Source organism: Onychostruthus taczanowskii, unplaced genomic scaffold (assembly GCF_017590055.1).
Source record: "Onychostruthus taczanowskii isolate IOZ18803 unplaced genomic scaffold, ASM1759005v1 scaffold46, whole genome shotgun sequence".
Lineage (NCBI taxonomy): Eukaryota > Metazoa > Chordata > Aves > Passeriformes > Passeridae > Onychostruthus > Onychostruthus taczanowskii.
The window spans coordinates 6591628-6619131 of NW_024502125.1; the positions used below are offsets into that span (position 1 = coordinate 6591628).

Genomic DNA, 27504 nt, shown 5'->3' on the forward strand with positions numbered 1-27504 from the left:
CGCCTTCGGGTTAGGGCCTAGGCCAGGGCCTCAAAGCGCCTGCGATGGCGCCCGGTGGTACCGCGCTTTGCCGAGGCACTAAAGGCGTGGACATTCCCGCTCCGGCTTGTGGGAAGTACCGGTGCCCCTGACTCCCTGGGGAAGCGGTGGGGGGAAGGCAAAGGCATAGTTATATATTTGTGGCTTTCGGCCAGAGAGGAAGTGCAGTTTTTAGTTTGCGAAGCGTAGGACGCTCTGAGAGACCCACCAGGACGCGTTCGTGTGTAATCTGTGCTAGGTGATCTTTGGATTGTCTCCAGAGGTGCCTTCCATCCCTAGCGATTGCGTGGTTCTCTTAGGCAGCGACTGACGTGGCTGCAAAACAGCACTGCAGGGCGCCAGGGGCCGTTCCTGTTCCTGCGGCTGAGCATGCTCAAGTGCAGTACAGATACCTGCAACGGCTTTGGCAGCGGATCATCCGCGCCCGGCTTTCCCCAGACTGCGTCTCACATGTGCCATCTCACCTGGAAATATTTCTAGTAGCTCCACATGGCATTGCGCCGTGAAACATTAATGTGAACCCCAAAAAAGGAAGTGCTGATGAAAAGGTTTGTGAACAACTCCACCCAAAGTAGTTGTGAGTGATGAAATCGTGCCAGCCCTTTTAACCTGTAAATACACTTTTCATTCTCGTCTTCGATAAGATGTTTCTAAATCTTAATAATTTACTGCTGCATATCCATCTCCCCTGATAGCTTCTTTAGTGTTTTTGGGGTTTTTTTCCCCAGTATCTCACCATTAGCTGAAAAGTGTAAAGTATTAGCAGTGAGATTTCTGGACTTTTTGTTAATATGTGCACCAATTGCTGTAACTGCATATGCATGTGATTAAAACAAAGCAAAACAGCAATTCATACAGTTCCAACAATTATATGTAATTCACATACCATTTAAGATGATCTTTAGTATTTCTGCTCTGTTTTCCACTTTTTCCATAGACATGATTTGGCAAATACTAAAAATTCTAATTTACCAAGGTCGCTGGGAGCAGGCGTCACCATGGTGATTGGGGGTCTGTAGTCTCTGCAAGTACATGTCACCACTGACACTGACCTGACCTGTGCGCTGACATTGAGTTCTCTGCCTCCAGCCTGGCCGTGTGCTGGGAGTGGCCTCGGGGGGCAGCGCTGCCCCACTGCCCAGGAGATGGCCGGCAAAGCTGAGCCAGAACGGCTCTGCCCGAGGAAAACGCTGTTGTAATTGACAGGCGACCACTGAAGAGTGCTACTGCAAATGCTGAAAATACTGTCAACTAATAATTTGGTTATCTCAAACTTGTTCCTACTCATGAGCACATGAACCAGCTACTTAACCATGGCAGAGAAGTGTTGCCAGTTTAGGGACTCTCTAAACACAGACACAGAACGTAGTTTAGAAAGGAGACATTGCTTATTCTGTGCAGGGTACAAGGTGGAGTTTTCCACAAATAAAGCACACCAATCCTTGAAACTTTGCACTATATACATGTGTGTATATATATATATATATATATATAAAAGCAAACATATAAATCACAGATCACTGGTTACAAGTTACTTAGTTCTCTTATTAAACAGTATTCTACCTTTTGGTTGAATGATTCTCTTGTTTCTCATGCTAATGTTTCTGCATGCTCACCGTTCTCAAGCAGCTGGATTTCTTGAGATGGTGTTTCGTGAGTTACTGCTCCAAATCTCTCACTGCAAGACTTAAGAGCCCATGAATTGGCACATGATCCATTGCATACAAACAGCACCTGTGGCTCCAGCCAGGTGACAGGAGGCACAGCAGTAGCCAACAAGTCAACAGGAACTTTTTGTCAGGACCTGTAGTGGTAGGACAAGGAGCAATGGGTACAAATTGACAGAAAGAAAATTTAGGGTAGATATTAGGAAGAAAGAGTTCCTGTGAGGGTGGTGAGACATTGGAACAGGTTGCCCCGGGAGGCTGTGGATGCTCTGACACTGGCTGTGTTCAAAGCCACTTTGGACAAGGGCCCGAGCAACCTGGTCTAGTGGGAAGTGTACCTGCCCATGGCAGAGGAAGTTGAGCCTAGGTGAATTTTAAGGTCCCTTCCAACCCCTTAACATTCCATGACTCTAACACTCCAGACTATGCAGTCAGAACCCAAGTAATCCTTCATTCAGAGTCCCCGCTTTGAGGCTGTCTGGCCTTTTTCACTGGTAAGACAAGACACTGTTCCACAACCCCCTTCTCACTCTCGGTAACTCTCTGGGCAATGACCATTTCTGACTCTTGAGATGCCAACGTCAGACGCGCACACACTCGGAGAAGTGAGCCCTGTGTGACCACACACAGCACGGTGCCCTGGGACACTGTGCTTCTGGCGAGCGCTGAGAGCCGGTGCCACCCGAGGGGCAGAGAGAGCTGGCCACAAGATGGCGGCCGCCGCTGAGGGGGCAGGGCTGCCCGAGGAGGCGCCGAGGGAACGGAGCGGCCGCACCATGGGACCCCGGGAGAGCGGCGGCGACAGCGAAACGGACAGCGACGAGACTGTCGTGGAGGGCTCTGTACCGGAGAGTGATGTGGAGGAAGAGGAGTTTTGTAGGAGAAGGTGGTAATGCGGTGTGGCTGGGACGGCACCCGCCCACCTGCCTGCATGAGGGCGGTAGCTGAGGGGGCCACTCCCGAACTGAGAGTCTTCTTCTCCTTCTCCGTCTCCTTCTCCTCTCTGTTTTGTTTTGGTGGTTTTGGTTTTTTTTTTTTTTTTTTTTGGTTTGTTTTGTTTTTTGTTTTCTCCCCTCTGTTCAGAGCCGTTTTAAATGCTCCTGGACCCAGCATTTCTTACCTCTGCAGATGGCTGCAAATATTTTTTTACACACCTTGTGTGCCTCGGAGTTTATGTCCCCGGACCCACCATTTTAGTAACATTTTAGTCAACAGAAGTAAAATGTCCCAGAAAACAACTCGGAGAAAATAAACACTATTAAATACAGTTCGTGCTAATTCTGTTTCCCTGTAGCTTTGCCTTGATGTAATTTTCATGTCATTATGTCTTGTATCCTTTAAGAAATAGCAGGGATTTGAAACCACATGCAGATCTTTATGATGCCTTTGTGGCACGATAGTTCTTGGAAATACTTAAAGCTCCGAGGTGCCTCCCTAGTTATGGTTTTCTATGCAGAAAATCACATTACATACCTTGAGTTTGAGTTTGTTTTACTGTTTGTGTCAGCATTCGCCTGGGCGTGTCTCCACGGCAGAGGCTGGGATGGGTGCTTTCAGATGCCCTTTGAGTTTATAGGACTGTAATACTTAAAACTCCTTAACGACCTTTTGTTTTATTTATTTTGCAAAGGTTGGCTTTTCTTAACAAGGATATTGCTTTAACAACTGAGATAAGTATTAATGAAGGTAGGACAGATTCTTTTTTCAGTCTGTGGTGGCTTTTTTTTCCATAAACTGTTGCTTTGGGTTTTGCTTGAGTCCATGTTTAAACTTGGGTGTTGCATGAAGTTCATGTTTAGGAACTGTGTGCTCTTTGATTATATTCCTAATTGTAGCTCATATTTTAAAGGATTCTTCATCATATTTGTAATATTTGATCAGATTTGCTGTTGAGTTCTCTCTGTTCTTCTTGTGCACTATGTCTGAGAATGCCTGGTTTGGGAAGTGTTGGAGCTATATATAAGGATATCAGTTTTATTTACATGTATGTATTTTTGTGTATGTGTTTGTGCAGAATAAAATAAATGGATTCTATATGCATAACAGTTATATGTAGCTCTAGATGCTTATGGTATTTTTAAAACCCCAGTAATATTGTTAGTATATCCGTTCTATTTAACGTAAAAAGTTTGAGTAGGGATATTTCAGTGCATTATGTTTAGTGTATCATTAAATACTTTCAGCACGAGTGAATGCACACTCCTTTAAGATCTTAAAATATTCCCTAATAACTCCCGTAGAGCATGCTACATAAGCAAGCATGTTTTGGTTACATAATAGTTTCATATTACTTCCTTGACATTTTTATATGTTTATTTGACTTGCATCCTATAGGTTTTATTTCAGTGATATTTCAGACTGGGAGTACTTTAAGTGACACAACCAGATTTGGTTGTGTTTATCTTTTTGCCAGTTTGATGATCGGAGTGAGCCATAATTTTTTATCAACCTGCTCTGAGTTAATACAAATCTTACCTTCAGCCCTTTGAAATCTGCAGAAACTCCAATGGCTGTGATTTCCTAGTGCTGAACCTCTTCTAGTTGCTTAATAATCTTAAGTGAGGAAAGAAGCATCATCCCATTTTGAACTTCCCTCTGGTTGTCCACTTTTAACTAAATCCTTGACACCTTCAACGTACATGCGGCATGTCTGTCTGACTGTGTTGAGTTTGTGGAGTACGCATTTGTCTGACAGTTGTGTGGGGAGTTTTTGTCTCTGCAACTGTAATTTTTATTATATTTTCAGTGTTCTGTCTGAATCATATTATATTTAGGAAGTTTGAATTAGAATTTCATCATTCACAGTTTTGTGCATACTTGTGTAGTAGTAATTTGTTGATGAGATACACATATAAATATTAATTTGATGAGTGTTTTATTAGTGTCAGTAGCAACATCTTAGTTTTCAAGCATAAGGTCCAAACTTAAGGGTTTCTCTCTTTTTAAACTTTTTTGAGAGAAGGTCTTAATTTGTATAGTCATTAAAGAAATTATGTCATCTAGGAGTACAAGTATATTTTAGTCATATGGATCAGACAGGTTACCAAAATTGCAGTTATTAGTTTAAAAAATAATAGCAAAGACCTAATCTCCAATGCAAAATCAGGGATGGTCCTGGAACACTAAATGAAATAAATTTCCACTGCTGGCTTGTTTTATTAATTTCTATTTCGTTAATGTAAATTCAAAATCTAGTGTGATAGACTATATAACCAGTCAAGTTATTGCATATCAAAAGTTTTGATGCACGTAGCTCAGTTATTGAGTTGTGTAAAAAGTTACGGAATTGTGGAAAGTTACATAGAAATTAAGACAATCAAAATTTTAATTACTGAGGATTTTTTTTTTTTGTTTGTTTGTTTTTTTTCTAGGAGCTTTTTCTCCAGAAATCTGTTTTATACAGAAATTTGGTGACCACACATATTATCATACGACAGAACAGATGAAACCAGTAAGTCCACCAGTGGTAATGTCTTCTCTAAGCATATCTAATGATTAGCTATTGATAAACCCGCTGGGTGTCCCCTTGAGTAGGCTTGATGGTTTACAGCTGAATTGAACTTCATCTTGTCACCTGTGTAGCACATAGTCTACAGGAATGTATCAGAGTGTCTTCTCTGGTATTTCATGAAATTATAACCTTTTATATTTGAGGAATGAGCCCAGGACAAAGATGAAGAAGTTGTGGAGCACAAACTTTTTAATATGTTCCTTTCAGGAGCTGAAGGGTAATCATCTGCGTTGACTGTACCAGAATACATGCTGGGTTACTCATTATGAGATTAGCTGTGATCCAATGATTGATCAATTGCTTCTTTCAAAAGGAAAGAGATAATAACCCAAAATGCAGAATAAAATGTCTGCTTGCATGATGATGTGGTAATTATTTTACTCTGTGGATAATTCTGCATTCCCTAATCTGCTAATTAGCCTACCTTTTAATGTATTTACCATTGTTGGTAGCTAGCCCATAAACTCCTATTCAGTTGAGCAATTAGCTTTCCACCTGCATGTGGTAGGGTCATGAAACAATTAGAGATAAACACGTTCTCTGCTTTTAACTGTGACTGTTACACTATCTTTACCCTGGATTCACCAATCCAAAGCCTACAGTCTGTGTATCCTTAATCTGGTAAAAGTGAGTTTTTCTAAAAAAAGCTAGACTGCTTTCTTGATGACAAAAGGTACATTGAAAAAAATACATGTTTTCTACTGAAGTACATTGTTTTACAGCTTATTCTAGAATTGCAAATAAATTTTTCTCAACTGACAGTGCGAGAAACAGTGAACAAAATCCAAAAGATTCTGTTATTTCAGAAACTTTTCTCCATAACTTTATTTTGCTCCTTGCATGTCTGAGGGTTGTCTTGACTGAAGTTTGTAATTATTTTCTAAGGATGAAGGAAATGAGAGAAGTACTCATTTGCTCTTTCCTTTCCCCTCTTGGAGATGATGTGACTAGCTGCTTTGTAACCTTAACCTTTGGCTTCCTGGTTCTCACCAGATTAGCCATTCCCAAGTCTAAGGACAGATGCCCAGTCCACTGAAAATGTCAGAAAAGCAAAGAAACCTAGTACTTCTCACCAAATAGTTTGGCTAATTCTTAGTATTTTTGTTTTGGTGAAACCTGTATAGCAAGACACTGGCAGCTTGGGGGCAGTTTAAAATGTAAAGTTTTTACTGAATACTTGAAGTGGTCTTGGCCTGTTGTCTTTGATACCTACATGTGTACATTGCACCAATGTGGCTCTTCAACCACTTGAAAAGCCAGCATGGAATATTCTATCATAGAAGCTTTCCTTCTAGTTTGTCCTCAGAAATTATCATGTATGAATGCAGCATATATGATCGCAGCATATGATGTGATATGAGTCCGTGCAGAGTGAATGGCTGTGAATGTTTTTAGGAAAAGTAACATCTGTTCCAGTTGTTCCAGAGAGTCTTAGCTTCTTTTGTACTTCAGATGGGTTGTGGGAGACTTAAGATATGAAGTCATGTCTTTGATTCCATAATGGAAAAAACTGTAATTAAGAATTTTCATTTACCAGAGATGCAGTAGACATATATATAGATTTTGTAGGATTCAGGTTCTTTTCAACAAGCCATTTTCATTATCTGTTAACATGGTATTCTATAGCTTGTTCAGACAGGTGTAATGATTGTAAGTTTGTGCTTTCCCTTTTTTTATAATTTTTTTTCCTTACACTGTTTTGTGAAAAGCACCAAAAGTTGTTAGGTAACACATAACAGCTTTTAAGCATCAGTCTTTTTTTGAAAAACATCCAGAGTCCCCTCATATATAAATTTTAAGTGTTCAAGTGAGAAAAATTACCAAGATTTTGCAGGGATTTCTTCACCAAGAATGAGGTCAGGATGAAAGGGTGTTTCCACTACTTCAGTCAGTGGTCAGAAATACAGTATGTGTAATGTATGTGGTTTGAGAACATCTCTCAACCAGTGACCAATACACTGATTTCGCTTAGAACCTAATTTTTAGCAGACAAAACAGCATCTTCATCTGAGTTGTGCTGTTAGTTTGCTGACATTTTAAAGCACTTCTCTGAGCAATGTTATCCAGTTAGAGAGGTTTAGTAGCTGCTCTGGTATTCTCCTAACCTTGCTTGATCTCTGGATAATGTTTTGTATAAATATTCAGGCTGACTCGCCTTAAGGGTCTATTTAAGCAAAATAAATAACTTTCTGCAAACTATCTCATTGCCATGTTTTGGAATTACATCAGTCAGTAATTGTTGCACAAACTAAAGAATCTGTTCTGTTCCTGGGAGCCTTTTAGCAGTCCTTGCTACTGGTAAATTTCTATGTCCTGCTCTTGAAGCAGTTGTTAAGGTGTTTGTTCTTGCTGTGTGGCTGGTACCTTGTGTAAGCCAGAGAAGTTGTCACTTAGTGTCCACACCGAGGTGTTCTTAGAGTCGTCTAGTGCTGTTAATGATGTCCACTGTAAGTCAATGATTTGTTTAAAATTGCAGCCAGTGTGTGCATAGTCCACTAGTAATACCCAGTCTTAGCTAATTGGTGAGAGAACCATTCTGCAGTTCACTTGAATATCTTAATCATTCCTAGTTTGCCTTAGACTTTGTATAAAGGCTCCTTTTTCCATAGTGAGGGAGATCGCTGCATTTTTGGCAAAGGTATGAAAAAAAGATCCAAGGTCTTTGTAATAAGGAGCTGGAATTTGGCTCCTGCTGTGACATCAGTGTTCTCCTTACCCACCTGCTCTTTCCTGTGTTGGTTTGTGGCAGCCCTGCCACTCAGAACTGGCTGATGTGCAAGTCTTGAAGTTCCTTAAATACTGTATTTATAGGGATATTGAGAGCAGTATAGTAAACATCACAGTCTTTGGAACAGCACCCTGTCTTATTTAATGAAAAAGTTATCAAAGAAGGATTGAAACTGTGAGTTGAAATTAACATACCTTGTGTTTTGGTCCTTTGATGTATAAAACATCTTAAGTTTGGAGCAATCATATCTTTCTTGCAACAGTTTGTTTTCCTTGTGGGTGAATGTTTTCTTCTATAGTCTTGATTTATTTTTAACCCTTTTGTCAAACAGTAAAAAAAAGGTTTAAGCAGAATGCTTTTGTATCTTAGTAGAAATGTATGTAATAATTGGATCTAAGAATTCCATTTCCTAACTAAATTACAGAAGGAAGAAGATAAGCCTGCAATAAAACTGAGAAGATAAAAAGTTAAGTACTTACTAACTTGTTCAGCTTTTTCTTCTTTCAGGTACTTCAAGAGGCATACACATCTGACCAGTCTCAATCCCTACTGAAGTGAGTAAAGTACATTACATAGGAATTCCAGTCAGGCATAATGTAATTAAATAATCCTGTTACATACTTCTGTTTGTATGTTATTTTATTTCCAGTGTTCTATTAAAAAACAGTTTTCTTGTTTGCTTAGTGAAGGATCTGTATTTATGTCAGCAGTAGTTCATTGTCCAATATGGATCAAGCTGTACTTGGATTTATTTTTGTTGGGGATACTACCTTAAATGGTTTAAGAACATAACCAACAAGAATAACAGAACTTGGGGAAAAGCACTAGACAAATAAAATTACTTGTAATAAATAATATTAGGCTTTTTGTTCCTGGAAACTATGGAAACTATGGAAGATAGATTTATAACAGAAATATAGAAAGAAGTAATAAAGAATAGAAAAGGCCATTTTTTTCACTTAGAGAGCAAATATGTAAACGTTGCTAGCTCCACACAGGAAATCCAGAAGTCTTATTTATTGCATGTCCTTGTAAAGAAAAGTACACCTCTGAAATAACTGCAGCTGTTTCCCCAGATAGTAGCCAATTCAAAGTACTGTAAAAATGTTCCTAAAATGAGCAGATTACAATTCTTTAAGAATTTTTTATTGTATTATTTAATCCTAGGGATTGGATAAACCATTCATCACCTACTGAAAATATTTCTAAGCCTCTTTTTTCATTAAATTCTGCAGCAGAAGAACAGAATAATTCTGTAGGTATGTTGTATTTGTACAAAACTAGGAGTTGCTCCAGCTGTGGCAAAATCATTTGAGAAAATAATTTGATAAGCTGAAGATGAGTATCCATGTAAGTTTATACAGAATCTGACTATACGTGTTTTTTACAACAGTTTTTCAGTTTTTGTAGTCATGGACTGCAAGTTCTGTTTTTGTTAGTACTGTTAGGATTGTTGGAAGAAATAACTGTATTCTCATGCCAGTATTAAAATTATTTCATTGCTGTGGAGTTCTCTGATGAGGGTTACAGGCCACATGGTGCTTAAATACCTTCTAGATGTGTAAGGTAAAAAGGTCATGGAGGGTTCCTACTTGCTTCTTTCTAACATACCCAAGAATCAGACGCATCTGTAAGAAAAGAGTAACAAAAATGCTACTGTTCCTCAGGTCTGTATGGCATGTGCTGCTAAATAAGTTGAACTTCCATTCCTCAGTGTTCCCAAAAGTGCAGGACTAACCCATCTGTTTTGCTGTCTTCCACTTAAGTTTATTTTTGGTAATCCAACAGAAAAACATTCATTTTATTTCTGATTAGGAAATTGTGAGAGAGTCACATGAGTGTTGAAACAAGGTGATGAGATCAGGGGATTTGGGATCATCTTTATCCAGAGGCAGTAAGTTATTGGATTGTTTCAGCAGTATTGTCTAAATGCACTGTAATTAGAGAGGGCAGAGGCTAGGTCTTGTCATGTGAAATGGGTGGCAATTCCATCTGCTGGTAGTCTTTGGAAACACAGGACTCTAAACTACAGTGAAGAAATGTGACAAAATAGCGCTGGCATATTATTTGGTTACTAACAGAGCCTAACCAGAGATTTTATTGTCAGTTCCCCTTAGGGGAGCATGACTAGTAATTTTTAAGGTTTGAAACTTAAGTCTTAATTAGGAAATCATGCCATTTTTTTAGGAGATTATAAGAACTTTCAGAAGTGGAAAGTAAAACTGAAATATTTTTCTGTTCTCCTAAATTTAGATAGCAAATTGAACAGATTCCAAAAGGATTCAGAAGAAAAGGTAAGCAAGCACATAGCTGTGTACACTGACGCTGAGCATATTGAAAACAACTTGAAAGCTAAGCTTTATTTTCTGTTTTTGCGGTAAGAACTGTAGTTACTAACCTTGCAGTATGCAAGGGTAGAAGCATGGCAGTGAGAGTGAGGTGGGAAGGACATCATTAAGAGAGAGAATCTCTAAGGGGTGTTACTTAAGCTGAAGTAATGAAGACACTTAGTAGCTTAAAATGTTCCCCACCGATGAAAGCTGTGAGACAGGCAGGAAGGACTCTGAGGAGGAAGAGGTTATCTGTAACTGTCCTTTGTTTGGGAGAGTCTTACTTATGGTCAGAAATAGGTAGTAGCAGAGTTTCTGCTGTGAAAGACTCTGTTTAATGCTAATGTCATATCATTATGACTGTACGATCTAGTCCCATTGATTTGTACCTACAAATAAAAAGTTAGAATTCTATATAAATCAGTTTTACTTAGCATTTTTCAAGGATCCTTTTTGAGGTTTATGCCAGGGGAAAAGCAGTTCTTGGTAGAATTCACCAAAGGCTGATTTGAAACCAGTATTGATACCAAAATTGGCCAGATAGTAACTTTCTAACACAGTTGTGAATATTTGAGAGCAGTCATTCTTTACTGCAGCAGTGGTTCACTTGGAGGATCCTTCACTCCACTAAGCGTCCAGTGAACAGTGTTTATCATGTACACCAATCCCACATTCATAAGCTATCCCTCCTTACTTGATGTGCTTCATTTACAATTACTTCATTTACATAATTGCACCCCTTATCAGAAGTCCTTGTATGGTTCCTTAGGGTTTTCTTTGGGTGTTTTCAATGTCTCATGTCCTTTTTAGGTGCCTGTCCCTTGACCCCTACTTTTGAATAAGCACAGTATCATTGTTTTGCATACCTTTGTCAGGCTTGCAGAACTGAGCTGACATCCTGCTTGTGTTTTGTATGGCTTCTGTTTGTCTAAGTTACATCCTTGATCTAGTTCTCCAAGGCTGTGCTGTTCTAGTCTACTGTCCTTATCAGAGTAAAATGCTGTTCTTTTCTACTGTCCTTATTGCTCATGTCTTCCAGCAAATATGAGTGATGACAGGGTAAAATATTCCATCTCAGAACCAAGGCGAAAAAATGAAATCTCTAAGGATATTCTTTTCTGAAAAATATACCGCTATTAATATAAAACTATAAGTTTATTAAATGAAACATTCTCATTGTACAGGGTTAGTCCCATAGAACAAACTCTAAATGCCTTGAAACAGAGATTCCCTATTATTAATAGCCTTGGAGAATGGGCAGATTGAATGCATTGGGAGTATCTCCAGAGAAGATATTTTAGAAGGCTGGAGTAAGAAGGCTGGAAATAATCACTGCAGTGGATTTTACTTTTTGGTTATTGGCTGATGTTAGCCCTAGCAAGGTCTGAGTCCTGCAGAAGGATCTTTAGTGAGATGAACCAATGACCATCACAGGCTTCTATGTATAGATTTGACCCAAGCTCAGGAGAGACACCTTGACAACCAGCAGTGAGTCACTGAATAGTTTAGTTTTGTGTATCCCTGAAAACACAAAATCTGTAAGTTATCATCTGTGCAAATAATTCTGACACCTCACAATTAGTCTTGCTGAGTTTTCTTGGTTTTGATGATGTAGCAGCACTGATTTCTGTTGTGGCTGGTGTCTCAATAGTGGGGCCACTATTGCTCAATATCTTCATTAGTGGCCTGGAAAATGGAGCACACAGTACCCTCAGCAAGTTCAGAGATGGTACTAGGAGAAATGACTGACAGACCAGACAGTTGTGTTGTCATTCATAGGGACCTGAAAAGATGGAACACTGGGAGGAGAGGAATCTCATGAAATTTGTCAAGGGGAAATGCAAAGTTCTACATTTGAGGAGAAATAACCTCAAGCACCAGTACAGCTGGGGTCTAGCTGACAGGAAAGTAGCTCTGCCAGAGAAGGACTTTAGAATCCTGGTGGACCCTCTCCTCTGCTCTTGTGGGACCCCACTGGACTACTGTGTCTGGAATTTTGTGAACACGTCACATTTAAGGGTTGAATTTCAGTTGACTTTGGGGATTTTAGAATCTTGCAAAATTTCACACACTCTTCAACACGTGCATTGAGTCTTTTTCTTGGGAAATTTTTAATACATATACATGCTGTTCATACCATAGTTCTTCAAGTAGAGAAAGTTATCGCCAGTGAAGTTTTCTTTTTCCACAGTTGTTTAAAGTCTGGATGAATTAGAGAAGTGGTGTAAAAATAAAGTGTAATTCAATAAAGCAAAGTAAGAAGTAATCAGTACTTAGAAACAATTTGATGCAAATGTAAAAGACAAGAAACAGCTGGCAGGTGAATAATTTTTCAAGAAAGAAACAAGGATTTATACTAGCTTGCAAACTGAACCTGAGTGTGTGCAGTTGGATTTCTGACCTTACTGTTTTATTGTGTGTGAGCTTTATATAAATCATGTCACCAGTGGTTAAAGGTTTCTTGCATTGCCTGGTATTGCCACTTGCTGGCAGCAAGACTCCAAAAATGCATTGAAAGAGATTTTCTTAGATCCAATATTACTAAGTACGAGCACTATTATATAGAAGTGTTATATAGAAAAAAAAAAAGTTTAGGTCTTTGGAGGCATCATATTTTCTTTCTGTGGAGCATTTAAGACAGGGATAGGGGAAAAATTAGAAAAACAATGTCTTCATGTAAGAATAGGTGCTTCCGTTGAATGTAGCTCAAAGGGATTTGAAATTGAGCTCTGAGTCTAACTCTTGTTAGTATATTGTATAAAGACTTCTAGTCTTCTAGATTTTGAAAAAGTTCATAATAAAATATACACACGTACATAGAAAGAGAGATGACTTCTAAAGTAAATTTTAATTAAAGGCTTTTTAGTGAGACTTGCTCTATTGTTTTTGTAAACTTTTTAAATTTAATTTTTTAGATATCACCAAAATTAAGTAATAAAGATTGCTGTCCAGAAATAAGCCTCTGTCTACATGATCCTGTGGAAGACATAATAACAGTTCAAGAGGAACAGACACCAGAAGATACATTTCTACCTGTTTTAGATAACTGCCACAGAACCTGCATGACCATTATTGACACAGATAACACAGTAAAAGAGCATTCCCTTAATAATGATACAGATCTTTCACTGTCATCCCCAGGGAAGATTTTTGTGGATGTATTCACTGAACAGAATATAGAGACTAGTGAAGTTGACATCAGTGATTTGTTGAGATATCCTAGTGACTCTGAGAGTCTTAAAGTTAAAAACCCATTGCCTGACAAGTTAGAGTGTCAGGGTCATGCCTGTTCTGTCGATCCATCAGCAGCTGAGAGCAATGATGCCCTGCCAGTAGAGCTTGTGGCGCCTCTGAATGCCTTGTCAGGAGCAATGGTACAAGCTGCCATTCCTGTAGTGCCAAATGAGAGACAGCTCAACGCCAAGGAAGAGCAGCTAAATCCAGAAACCAGTGTTCTGCAGGTAGATGATGACTGTACTCAAATAACAAATGTGATGGAGTCTCGACTTGCTGCAATTCAGGTGGAAGAAATAAATGCCTTCACAGGACCGAACTCACAGAGCACAACAAATGAGCAAGTATAACCACAGTTTAATTCATATTTGAAATTTTATGTTTATCATAAAATATTACATCAAGTAGCCAAATTACTTGAAGATGGGAATCTTAGTAAAGAATAAACTAGCATAATAATTTGCATGTTTAAGTAATTTTAGTTGTTTTTGTTTTAAAAGTCCAGTATTGTATTTTGTATTTCCTGTTTGCATGTATCCATGTTATGAAAATAGCTAAGCTTGCTGGATGGGAAATCCTAGTGAAGTTAATTTATTGACTTGATCTAGTAAAATAACAAACCTAGGTGCAAACCTAGAATCAGCCTGGGTTTTTTCAGAAACTCCTAGACCACCTGTACATTTTCTGTGTCTCATGTTCTCTCCAAAACATTTTTCTATTATTTCATTGTAGCATACCAGTATATACCAGCCAATTCCATCTCCAGTTCCTACTGCATCCTACTGTTCTGTTTATGATACAGGCAATAGTGTGCTGTTTTCTTTTGTTGTAGTTCTCACTGTTGTAAATGCAAATGCTTTGCAATTATTACAAACTAGATTACAACTATGTCTTTCCTATAGACTAGAAAGATTATTCAGAGGGGAATTTTACACATGTATTTAAACATGTATTTATTGTGCTTAGTTCTGCCTATGCAAGACATACTGAAGACATGTGATCCTTCCTGTTGCTTCTTGTGCTGTGAAGGTGGTCTGTAACGTGTCGTTTCTATTTAGTAACACCAGTGCAAAAATATGGAGAGGAGCATGAAAGGAAAGCCATAGTTTCTTCCTGTTTGGATTATAATCAGGAAAAGAGAAGGACAGAGAGGAGACATAGATTTATGCTGCAGAGTATATTAAGCATCTTTTTTAAACCTGCGGCCTGATTCTGTGCTCTGTATTGTATTCAAATAGTCTGGAGCTGCAAATCAATGATCAGTCATGTAAAGCTGGGTATTTAGGGGAGTTATTCAACCCACAATGGCATAAAGCATCCAAAAACTATGAGTTCATTCTGACTTATCCTGGTAGTATTAACTGAATATATCAGCTTGTAAATGTAGCGCATTAAATGTGCCACAAAGATGGCTAATTTCAAGGTGCGGAAAGGTCTGTAGGCCAGTTGTCTCAGAACCATAGCACTTTACAAAGCTTTTTCAGTGACATACTGATTTCTGAAAATTGTAGCACAGCTGTGTGACGAATAATGTATAGATTTACTCAAAATTGCAGTTAAAATTGAGAAGCAGAATCTTGTGGTAATGGAGATCTCTACCCTCTTGTCAAACAGCAATCAACCTCATATTTTCTTTGTGCCTTTATCTGGTGTTCTTAAAGGCAGAAGGTAAGGAGGCAAATTACTAAGAAAAAAACCCAGTTAATTTGTTAGTAACTATTTAATTGTGACAGTATACTGTTCACCATGGTCTTTTCTCACCCTTCTTTCTTCAGAGTATTCTTGTGGTGAAACTAGAATCCAAAAGAGGAGAGTCTGTACTGACATGTGGATGCAATCAGGATGCTGGATATGCCAGATATTTTAGTATATGGTCTCTTATAAAGCAAGCATGGGGTTTGTTTTCTTTGAAATGTTTTCTTCTCCTTCTCTAACCCTGCTTCCATCACAGATGTGGATCCATAGAAAGTACAACTATGATAGTTTTCTAACATATTATATTTGACTTTCCCCAGCTGCCGTACAACCACTAAGGTTGGGAAAGACCTTTGGGATCATCAAGTCCAATTGCCCAACCATGAACTACTGTGTTTACCACTGAGCCGTGTCCCCAGGTGCCACATCTGCCTGTCTTTTGAGCATTTCCAGGGATGGTGATTCCACCACTTCCCTAGTCAGCCTGTTCCAGTCCTAGCCACGCTTCCAGTGAAAAAAGATTTCCTTATACTCAATCTAGGCCTTCTCTGGCAGTAGGACAGGCCACTTCCCCTTGTCGTATTGCTTTTACCTGGAAGAAGAGACCAACCCTCACCTCACTACAAACTCTTTTTTGGTCGTTGTAGAGAACAAATAAAGGCACTGCTGAGACTTTTTCCTCAGGCTAAATGACCCCAGCTCCCATGTTAACTTGCATTATCTCTTGACCCAGAGGAACCACTTCTAGGAAGAGCAATTCCCTTCTTTAGTGACCTCTTTGTTAAATATGTCAATCAAAAAAAATAAAAATCAGTGCAGTCTCCATTTGTGTTTATATTGCAAGAAAGGACTAACCAGCTCTCCCACATCGTTGTGGAAGAATTTCTATGCATTTGTGCTGAGGGTGTGTCCTAAAAGCTTTCTGCATTACTCAAGTATTTAACTAATTAAACCCAGCTTTCAGGAGCTTGAGTGATATATAGCAGCATGTTGCAGTCACATAGCTAAAACAGTGAACAAACTCAAGCAACTCCAATTAACTGCCATGTGGTGACCTGTCTTTAGGGTGGGATTAGAGTTAAGTCTCTGGTGTACATGAATCATTTACGTTCCCCTTTGCACAACTTGGGATGAGGTGAATCTCTATCATCTCAGAGTAGCTCTTCCTCTTTACAAATGGTGGGGTAATGACGATGCCTAGTGTCATCTACATTCCTGGCTTTTAGAAGGTTGAAGGTAAGTGAAGTGAATCTCAGCTGTAGTGGCTGTAGCTCAGGGATTGTATATCTTTAGAAATAACTGCTCAGCTGGGAGTTACTGAACTTCAGGTGAAACATGGATCTCACCTTGTGTAAAGTTTTAGGCTTCTGCAGCAGTGAGATAGTATGGGCAATCTTAAGACAACCTTAAGACAACATCATCTTATTTTTTTAGGACAGGAGCTCATGTCCATAGGAAACTGAAATTAATCTGTTGTCATTTCAAACGTCCAATCAAATAACTTTCAGATAGAACAACTTTTGTTTGCTGTCATCCAGCCTAGATTTATATTTTAAGTTGTGACTCTGAGTAGCCTAATTCTCTTGGTTAATTCTGCCAGGAACACATTGCATGGCATACTACTTCAGGATTGCCTTTCCTGTGGCAGCCTCTGTCTTTCATACCTGTAGAATTCCAGTTATTCACTTAAGCAATCCCTCAATTCTCTGTGGGCATACAATTTTTAAAAGAGTATTCTTGGAGCTCTTTTATATACAGCCTTTGTTTTAACTTCATGTCTACCAGTTGCTTCTAATATTTTTTTTTTTTTTTGTTACAGCCTGTGGGTGGCCAGCAGAGAGAGAAAGAAGTAATATCGGATTGCTTGGATGCCACCTTTAGTGAAAAACAAAGTGGTGAGGGACATTTGTATTCAGTGGAGCCTGCAACATGTGCAGAAACAGCTCAAACAGCATCAAGGTAAGTGAGACCTCCTCAGGAAAGTACAGAGGTTGTTTCCTCTCATCGCCAAATACCAGAAGAAATGAATGCAGGAATGGCTCACAGAGGCAGTATAAAGAGAAACAAAGCTAAGTATTTTAAATATGGGAAATTTATGCATAATAATTCTTAAATTATTTTTTATATATTAGTGTAATACAATACATGTGGAATACTCATGTGTCATTTGAATGACTGTAAATGATCAAAGGGATTTATACCCTTTATTTAAAGACCTGGGAATTAGTTGCTCTCCTGATTTACTCCTTATTCAGTGCTATCTAAGTTAGCCTGCTATTAAAGTGTTCCTTTTTAAATCAAATATATTCAAATTCTTAGCTCTACTGTAAACATTGATTTATATAGAGAATATTTTTGTTGATTCTAAGCAAATCTCTTGTCAGTAAAATTCAGAAATCTCCTTCTGAAGACAAGCGGGATCTAGGAACTATCTTATGGCAAGAAATAATTCTGAATGAGTATGCAAAAGCTAATCAGAGGAGAAAAAGCAAGAGAATTGACAACAAACGGAGTAAGATACTCTATGTTTTTATCATACAGATTATTATTTCAACAACTGTACTGAATCAAATATAATCATAATTTTTCCAATGTATTGTGGCATGGTTTTCTTTTAAAAAGATGGTATAAACATTAATTTTAATAATTAAAGCTATTGATAATTTCCCTTCTTATGTAAACGCTTATATTAGCAACCTAACAGTCAACTTGTTTGCATAAGAATCATGAGATGTTTTTCAGAATGCAATTTTTATTAGTGTTTTGTATGAATAGGGGTGTACTGAAAAGGAGAAGGGAATTGTTTTTGTGCAGAGTGTTAAAGTAGATCCTGAGCTACATTTGTTTATCCTTCTGCCATTTAGTGTTCTGTATACAAAATTGTAGTCAGAGCAGTACCATCCTCTAGAATTGACTTATACAAAACAGTTTATTCTATTTTGAGAGCCTGCTGTTGTTACCCTGTGTACAGGATTATAGGGCCTTTACTACCACAGAGCACTCTTTTGAAGTATTTTTATTTGGAATAAACTTTGTTAGAGAGACAGATTGCTATTTTTCATCCTTTGAAGGTACACACAGAAAAGTTCTTGACCTTGCAGAGGAGTTTTGTGGGAGAATACAGAATATCCTCACTTAAGTGCTCACTCCAGCAACTTTAAGATTAGGTCTTATCTGTTGGGTTTTTTGATTTTATTTTTTGTTTAAGTCTATGCAGATAGGGTTTTCCCATTTGCTTTCAATCATTCAAATGTCTTACAAAGTTTGTAAGTATTTGAATTGAAACAGCTATGTTACCGATCTTAAAAAACATGAAGTCCACCTCCAGTTAACAGGATTTAATTCTCTTTTGCAGGATTTTAATTATTCACAGTGGAAGCACCATTTTGATGAGATTTAAAGCAGAATGACTAACTGCTCATCTGTTTCTAATCAACTTGATATTTTCCACTCAATAACCAATTTACTGATTCTTTAGCATGGTTTCTGCAGAAAGAGTTGAACTGTCTATAGAGGTAGCTTTGTGGTAAACCAATGTAGCAAGCATACCTCCCTTTCTCATCAAACTTCTTCAGAGCCCATGAGTCATCTTAGTTTGGTAATTAATTCTGAAAACTGCCCCATAATAAGTTTTGGTTTGGGTCTGCATGTGTCACTTGTTTTGCACAAGGTCAGGTGCATGGAAAGCTCTAGGGAAGGCAAGTGTAAGTAGTGGGAAATAGATCCCTTCAAGGAAGATTTTAATGAGGTAAAGTGTAACATAAAACTGCACATGATTCTGTTTATGTCTGTGCAGTTTAATCCCTCCTGGACTGCTTGGCTGGTTTAGACCAGCTTTGACTAGTGATTGCTTGTCTTAAATGATTGACATCTTACAAGGCTGGATAGCAGAGAGGGACTGTGTTCTCAGCTGAGGGAAACCCCTATCTATTAGATTCTAAAAATCTACTCAGAGTCAAGAATTTAAGAATGTTTGGAATTAGTCCAAGCTCACAGTGTATCACAGTGCACAAAACATCAGGCTATGTGAGTTACAGCTCTAGAAGAACTGTGGGTGTTAAGGTCTATTTCTAGTGATGCCAAATTGATTTTTGCCTTTTTTGCTTTTATGTATTCTCTATATTCTTTACACATATATATGTAGCTCTGCAGCCCGTTACTGTATTCGTAGTTAGTCCCATTACTTTTCCCTACCATGATAGGCAGAAAGACAAAACACATTCCAAAGGCTCCAGGCTGGAGGTTGTAAGCCTCTGTCCTGTCTTGGTTCTTTCTGGGAGCCAAGGTTGAAACCAGCTCTTTGAGACACATTTTCATAAACAAAGTTTAGTTCCTATCTGAGGTGGTAGGATTCAGAAGAGGGTTGAACTGCGGAGGAGTTATCTCACCAGTTACGCCTCTAATTGAGGATTTTTGTCAGTTATGTTAATTTGCTAAACTTATAAAACTGTATTCACCCTGTGTGGGGATGTGCATTTTCCATATCTGCCCCTGGAGGCCTCCAATAAAGACCAGCTTTTATATTATCTCCTATATTAGTATTGCCTTGAAAGTGTGTTTTTTCATTTCTAGGTTCTTTAAGGCATCACTGGCACCTGGGTGCAGTTTTAGGATCTGTGAGGCACCCTTGCTACAGCTTGTTGAGAGGAGCAATGTATATAGTCCTAGGAGTTTTTATAAGTAGATGAATTAATGGCCTAGGCCTGTACTATGTTTATCTTCAAACGATTCTCCTGGACTTTCTTCCCCTCTTTCTTCCTTCCTTGTTTTATCAGAGGCAGTAGCCAGGATGCTCTTCCCCTTGGTTTTAAGGGATGTTGGAATGGCAGTGCTGGTGAAGTACAGAGCAGCTCATCTGTGTATTGGAAATAATTTAAGCCAAGCTGAAAAGTGTGATGACTGCATAATGGGAGATAGTTTGTTTTGTTAAATACTAAACATTAAAAGCAGTCTCTTTTAAATTTTACTTTTTACATTTAGAACTCATATTCACCTTTCATTCATTGCAGAAATGACTGTGCTGGTTGTGAAGTAATGGGAAAAGATAACCTGAGGGAGCTAATCTCAATCCTAGTGTAAATACTTGCTCACAAAGCAGAGGCTTTAAAAGATAATGAGTAAAAAAGAATGGTGGATAAATTTTACTTCTAAGAAAAGTTAAATTATTGAATAACTTGCTAGTTATTGAAATGGTCACCTTATTATGGTTTGAATGCAGAATAGTGATTTTATTATCCATTGGGAAGAAACGCACCTTGCAAAAATGTCATCAGAAAAGAAAAAGTCTTAAGTTAAAACACTTCTCCATACTCTTATTTCTTTGTGTTTAATTTCAGTTGGAGTTCTGTTATGAAATTCACTATGACATCTTTTATTAAATGGCCTTATTATTCAATTTGTGATTTTTTTTTGAGATTTTAATTTTTACTAGATTGATTGAACATTGAAAAGATACTTCTCTGTGTGACAGATCTTTTACATTATTTTTCAGGACAAGAAGCCTTTGGTAGGAATTCTGTAAATCCAACTCGCCCCCTTTCACTTTCATCAATCAACAGGAGGAATGTGTATGGTGAGAACTTACTACATAGAGCTGTTACTCACCAAGACATAAACCTTGTGCGTAGGATAATAAAAGCTGGTGGAAATGTAAATGCTCAGGATTATGCTGGTAAGTTGCAATTGTACTAAAATAGTCTTTTCAGTACAAGTACCTGCCTATAACTAATAAAAGCATGAGTTTGTACAGTGGACAAGACTGTTGGTTTGTATCTGGTCAACTGATTATTAAATTTTTATTGGTTTAAGTTAGTACTTGTTCATGGGAAAACATGAACATCTAGTTATAAAAGTATACAAGAAAAGAAAATTTTGATGGAGAAGTTAAGCACTTGAGAAAGTTACAAAGTGATGCAATTAGGTTCACGTGCCTTAGTTCAGTGATTCCATGCATGCTTATCACAAAGCAGTCATTAAATACAGCTGATTCAATAATCACCTTCATAGGTCTTAAAGTTGGGGGATATTTTTTGTTCATTTCAGGGGCCAACTTGAGACGTCAAGATATAAATTTTCCTGTTAAATTTTTTAGAAACTTCAATTTCACCCTTTACATCTTGAGAGAAGTTGAGTACGGCTTTGAATTTTTGAAGTTGTGATTACTTGGTGTTTTCCATTTTTTCTTTGTCTTGGGCAGGGAAAAAAATCTTCATAAAGAGCAGCCATCTGTTAATGTTTTGGTTCAAGCAATTTGCCTTATCCAGTTTTGTGGGTGTTACTCTGTGTCAAAGACTTCACTACACCTTAATTATTACTAGGTTGTTTCAAATATAAGACTGTTGCTAATATACACTTCCCTGTCTCATCCGTTAGTCTCTGAAAAATTTCTGTAACGGAAAAAGAAAATTGTTTCAGACAGCTAGCTCTTCTAGAAAAATTCATTCTTACAGTCTTTCCATATTGTGCTAGCAGCTAGGATTTCACAATTGTCCTGTGGGAAAGGAAAAAAAATAATTCTGCTGTTATAGGCTATTGCATAACACAGGCATATAACGGACCAGAATTAAGGTTGAAATTCTGTCTTCTGCAATATATTGAGAGATAGATTGGGTCAGCAGCAAATCTCAGACTTCTACAGCAGAGGCATTTGAGCTAACAAAGTGACTTGTAATATATACTAACATGTGCTGGAAGCAGAAGAGAAAATATTTTGTTGGTGGGGTTCAAAGCCCTGTGTTCACAGCTGAGAAGTGCTGTCAGTGTCGATTCAGCTGCAGCCACAGTAGGCAAGTGTACTGAAGTGCAGTGGTTCTAGATTTTGGGGTCACAGCTGCTTCCTTTTTCTGTCTTTGTGTATTTTGCTAGGCCACCATTTTTTCATTCCCCAGACTCTGGCTGCTGGTTCTTTCGGTGCAAAAGGAGCAGAGCTGCACAAAATATCTTTTAGTTGTACTGCTTGAAGAGGTAGGAGGTTGAACTGGCTCTGCTTCTTTTGTTTCTTTTGTTTTCAGTGAGGCAGGTGTAATCAGAAAGACTTAACAGTCATGTGTCATTTTGGCCTGCAGTTTGATCTTCGTTTCTTGGGGTCATTGTTCCGAATATTATATTCTTCCTCTTTGTCTGTTCGTCTTTAAAGCTTCTCCCCAGTGATTATCCATATTTTATTCTAGTATTTTTTCCTTATTTCTATGCTATGGTATACAAACCTTACAGAGTTTTTGGGATCTTCTGTTATTTGTTTTGTTTTGGGGTTTTTTTCCCTCCATTTTATTTCCTGGACATCAGCATGTAGGATATGGCCAGCATATTAGAGATACTGTCTTGTGCTCTAAGTTTGAGTCTTGACTCACAGTGTCCTGAGGGATCTGAGAAACAGTTACGCTGAAACTTGTGTTTCTTCTTGATTTGGAGCATGCACAGTGTCCTTGCAGACTCATGTTGCTGATCTCTAGTGATTATTAATTGAATGTGTGGCAAGTTCAGTTTTTCCAGGACTTATTATTAGATCAGATAGAGGACACTTTTTACTGAGGGAGAAATTAGTACATTCCCCTAAATGCAAATTTTTATTATCTCTTTAATAGATTTCATAACAAACCTGGTTACTAGGAATAACAATATTCAGGGTTGGGTTGTGTAAAAAGGAGCCTAGAGAGTTTCTCTCTAGTTGAAATTAAGATAATTTTGCTTAATGGGACTGAAACAACCTTACTAAGCTTTATTAATACACATATTTAGTATGTGAATTAGGCTCTGACAACCTTCTTATAATGGAAAATTGTTGAAGATTAAGACTATCCATCAAAGTGATCTTCTGAGCTGGCAGTTAGGAAGTGGAAAATCCTCTGTGTGTTTCCCTTATGTCTCTCATCCTGCATGTTTAAGGACCTGATGTATGGTTATACTAAATCCAGTTGAAAGACTTGCATTCCGTATTTTTCCTAAACAGCTCCTTCATAGAGTGGAATTCATGTGATATCTTGGGCTTTTTCCAAATACCTCAGTGTGAATATGAAATTTTACTAGGGATTTTTCATTTATTTGAAGACTCAAACAATTATTGGATGGCCTTACAAACATTTTTATTTGGTAATACATAATTTATGTCTTTATTTTGTCACTTCTTTCTTACTTACCCTCTTCAGCATAGCCATGTAAATAAAAGAGTGCAGTAAAAAATTACCTTGTCCTTAAAATAGTGTATATGTTTTATTCCAGGAGAAGGTACTAAAATGTGGGATGAATAATTTTTATTCTCTCCTTTCATAACAGAACCAAAATCAAATCAATCAAAACGAATGTTGTTATGGCAGCATCTACTTCCTCAGTTGGTGCAAATTTTGCCAAAAGCATGAGATCTCCCAACCCTCGTGATGTTCTCATAAACATTTCTTCATACATCTTACTGGAATGCATCATTTTTTACCATTTCAATATACTCTGTGAAGTCTTCATCAGAGACAGCCTAAAAATGACATAAATTTCTAGATTTTTTTTCAACCAAAAGTGATATACATGTTTTTTTTGTAGGCTTGACTGCGCTACATATAGCAAGTGTGGAAGGCTTTTATGGGATAGCAAATCTGCTTTTGAAAGCAGGAGCTGATGTTAATGCTACACAAAAGGAGCAAATAACACCCTTGCAAGATGCAGTTAAGGAAGGCCATTATGAGGTATATTCTGAATTGAACACGAAGTATGATTTAGGAATAGAAGTTATTGTTGTTGAGTCCAGAAGGTCACATGGTATTGTATGGGGCTTGTCTTTTTAGATTATAGGTAAATTGAGGAGCTTGCAAGTCCTCTCTGCCTGGTTTCTATTCAAACCGCTCCATGCTTAATTGTCCAAAAGGAGAAATTTTTTCTAACTGTTTCAGACAATGGTTGTACTACTGAGGGGTAGATTGCTACTGTTTAATACTACTTCATTCACTGATTTTGTAATCACCCTGCAGAGTAACTTCTGATTTGAGCAGTCTTCTGGACTATTAATGACATTTTTTTCTTTATTTAGGCATCATGGATATATGGCAGGTCATCACAGTCATGCACACCCATGTGTTAACACAGAACACAGAGGATTATGAAAACAGCCTTATATTTTGTAGGGTCTTAAACTGAACACTAACTGAATAGTCAGTTTGGTTTAATGGTAAAATTTCTTGCCAAATGCAATGTTTTCATAAGCCTGTGTCTGAATTGCAGATTCTCTTTCAGTCTAGTAGCGGTCACCTCCACCTGTCTGTGCATGTTCCTAGAGTGGCCCAAATTTGTGTAGGAGTTCTGTGTGTCCCTTTTATCTGCTGGCAGTTTTTTCTATAGATCTGCATATATGCTGCCTAATTCTTACTGATTTCCAGATTTAAAAGGGTTTTTTGGGGAGTGGCTGGTAAGTTTTGTTCCTGAACATTTGGTCTTCTTCACAACTGAGATGAAACTTTGTTTCTCCTGGAAAAGTCTCTCTGGAGCAAAGAGGAAAGGTGGACTTCTGGTTAATAAGTTTTTCTGAGACTTGAGGGCCCCAAGAATAAATTGCAGCTTGTGCATCACAGACTGTTCCAGGTTCGTGAAATATTTCTGAGTTTTGTGGCTGTACCTAAGATACCCATGGTTGTGGATGAAGGCCTCTGCATTTCTGCAAGTAATACTTTGGGGCCGGCAACTTGGATATTGGAAGAACACTGATCTCAGCTATGTCACTTGAGGCATACCATGATCATTCAGCACAGAGCTGAGTTAAAGTTGTGCAAGCTGGTATATCCAGAAAGAATGGTACTTCATGGTGGTGCTGTATTTACTCATTGCTCTGTTTACTCAGTTCACTGTAGTGGTCTGTCACATTTTATTTTGTTGGTTTTTGACTAGCAACAAAATAGTGATAGTGATTCAGTAGTATGACTTTCAGTAACATCGTATTTGTAACTGTGTTTTTCAAAGCTACTTTCTCTGTGTGAAGTTATTACTGTAGATTGGAAACACAACTTTTGACTACTTCATAATTTTCTGTACTTACAATATGCAAAATCAATTTATTTCAGAAAAAATGGTAAGCTGAGAAAAGATTTTATAGTGGTCAGGTTAAAGGGGAGAGCACCCATGTGGTGATGCTCTCAATGATCCTGTTATGGAAGAGGTGTTCTCAGTGTTACTGGTTGAAAACATCTAAAGACTTGGGACAACTTGTGAAACCGAAAGGGGCTTTTGATGCCAGCTGAACCCTTTTTATTTTCCTCTCTTGTTAGGAGAATGTATGAGTTAGGAAAACTTCATTAACAATTTTCTTATTAGCAATCTGGTTAGAAGTAATGAGAGACTTGAACAGGCAGGTGAAGAATGTGAGTCAAGTTCAGTCTGAAATTATAACGGATGCTGGAAAAATAAATATAGAGGTACAAGTAAAATCACACTAATGCTGGAAAAATATTTCAGTTACACATAGAAATGAAGTAATCAGACTGTAAATTTCCCATGTCTTAAAAAAGTATTTTGCAAAGGTTGGTGAACATTTTGCTAGTGGTAATTTCTTGAGTAACAATAGATTCAGGCTTTATATTTGTACAAAAATCATAATGTTGTTAGCAAGACCATCTGAATGTGTTTCATTTGAGCAGATACATATTGTACATCAGAAACAGCTGTCAAAACTTCCTTTGCAGTCACAGGAGTCACAATAGACACATCTAGAGCACAGTTTATTTTCTCTTAAAGCTGATATCCTAAATGGATAAATTGACTCGAACCCTAAAATCACTTATTATTTTCTGCGAATTAAGAGCTGTGGGAGGATGAATCCTACCCTGTATTTTGAGAGACCTTGTTTCAATGGCATCAGGTTGATAACTGAAACAATTTATAAAAATAATAGGACTGTAGGACAATCTAGGGGAATGCTTGGTGTGTATGAACTGAAATAAAGAGAGATTTGATTTTAGTTGCTCATGTTGTCAAGTGTAAGAGAGAGAAGCCTGTATAAGGATTCTGAAAAATACTGTCAGAAAATAAATTAATCTGAAAAACTTATTTTTCTAGATGGCAAACTTATTACTTTGGTATGGAGCTGATCCCTTATTAAAAAATCAGATGGGAAGGTGTGCATTAGAAGAAGCTTCTGACCCATCTATGATGAAACTTCTTAAAAGTTATGTGGCAAAATCCAGAAGATACTCAGTAGCAGGTAGGAAAGAATTACTCTGACATATCATCACTGCTAAATGGAGAAATTTAGAACATCTGTTGAATTGTATTTCCTTAATTACTATTAGTACCTCTATGGCCTTCATTGTCTGATGCCTTGAATTAACAGTGAGCACTCCTTGCCCTCCACAGTTGCTGTATATTGACAAAGTGTAAATACCCGGCTCTTTCTTGGGCTGGATTTACCTTTAAATTTGAAATGAGGTTGTGGAACACAATAGTTATGTATCTAAATGGAAGATGCAGCATTGCTTGACTTCTGATGGATGAGATATGGTTTAGAGGTAGAGATAAAATTTGCTTTTAAAGTGGCATGAAGTCTGAATTTTGAAGGAGAAAAAATGGGAAACTACTATTAGATCTAGAACTTAGGGGTTGCCAGACCTTAATTGCTGTTAGGGCTGGGTACAGAAAAATATTACTGTAGGTAACAGCAAGTGAGTTTGTAAGGAAAAAATTGGATTAGAGCTAGCGACTGGCTAAAGAGGGAGTTGAGTCTTGTTCATTTTTGGGAACTTGTGAAATTGTGAAGAAAGTTTGGAGGAGGCTGTTTGATCAGAAGCAGGTACAACATAAGCCTTGATTACAGCTAGGATTAAGACCATGGACATGCATGGGCCAGTGTGGTCAGTAATATGTGTAAGTCAGAATGAGTCCCAATCTCTCAGACTATTATCCATTCCTGCTTTTCCACATGGGTGGCAATAAAGCTGTAACATGTAGTTCAGGGATAATCAAGAGACTTCAGACAGGCAATTTTTTCCTCTTTTCTTCCAGTTGTGAGCAGGGACATGGGAAAAAGCAGACAAATCCCATCTATTAATGCATGACTCTGTAGCTAACGTCACTGTCACAATTCTGGGTTTTTCAGTAAAGGGACAGTCTGGACACCAGTAAAGGGACACCTGGGCCTTCTGTTGTCAGATGGCATTCACCTTTCTCAGAGAAGGAAGAGGGTCTTTGCTCATAAGTTAGCAGGGCCTCATTGATAGAGCTCAAAACTAGACTTGAAGAGAGACTGAGATAATACCAGACTTGCCCCTGAGATGCTGTCAGGTGACATGAAGATTAGATAGATGGGGTGCTAGTGAGGGCTCTCAGCCTGCT

General features: G+C 38.0%; 1 protein-coding gene across 1 annotated transcript in view; it reads left to right on the top strand.

Moving 5' to 3' along the window:
- Nucleotides 1-2416: 2416 nt before the first annotated feature.
- The window catches only part of ANKRD31 (ankyrin repeat domain 31), a 62395-nt gene continuing 37307 nt past the window's right edge, over nucleotides 2417-27504 (top strand). The window contains exons 1-13 of the mRNA XM_041414597.1: nucleotides 2417-2595; nucleotides 3328-3392; nucleotides 5078-5157; nucleotides 8453-8499; nucleotides 9113-9204; nucleotides 10199-10239; nucleotides 13191-13853; nucleotides 17024-17163; nucleotides 17251-17282; nucleotides 17585-17716; nucleotides 20696-20875; nucleotides 23734-23876; nucleotides 26233-26377. Of these exons, the coding sequence (XP_041270531.1) occupies nucleotides 2417-2595; nucleotides 3328-3392; nucleotides 5078-5157; nucleotides 8453-8499; nucleotides 9113-9204; nucleotides 10199-10239; nucleotides 13191-13853; nucleotides 17024-17163; nucleotides 17251-17282; nucleotides 17585-17716; nucleotides 20696-20875; nucleotides 23734-23876; nucleotides 26233-26377 (1939 nt within the window). The remainder of the gene's footprint in view (nucleotides 2596-3327; nucleotides 3393-5077; nucleotides 5158-8452; nucleotides 8500-9112; nucleotides 9205-10198; nucleotides 10240-13190; nucleotides 13854-17023; nucleotides 17164-17250; nucleotides 17283-17584; nucleotides 17717-20695; nucleotides 20876-23733; nucleotides 23877-26232; nucleotides 26378-27504) is intronic.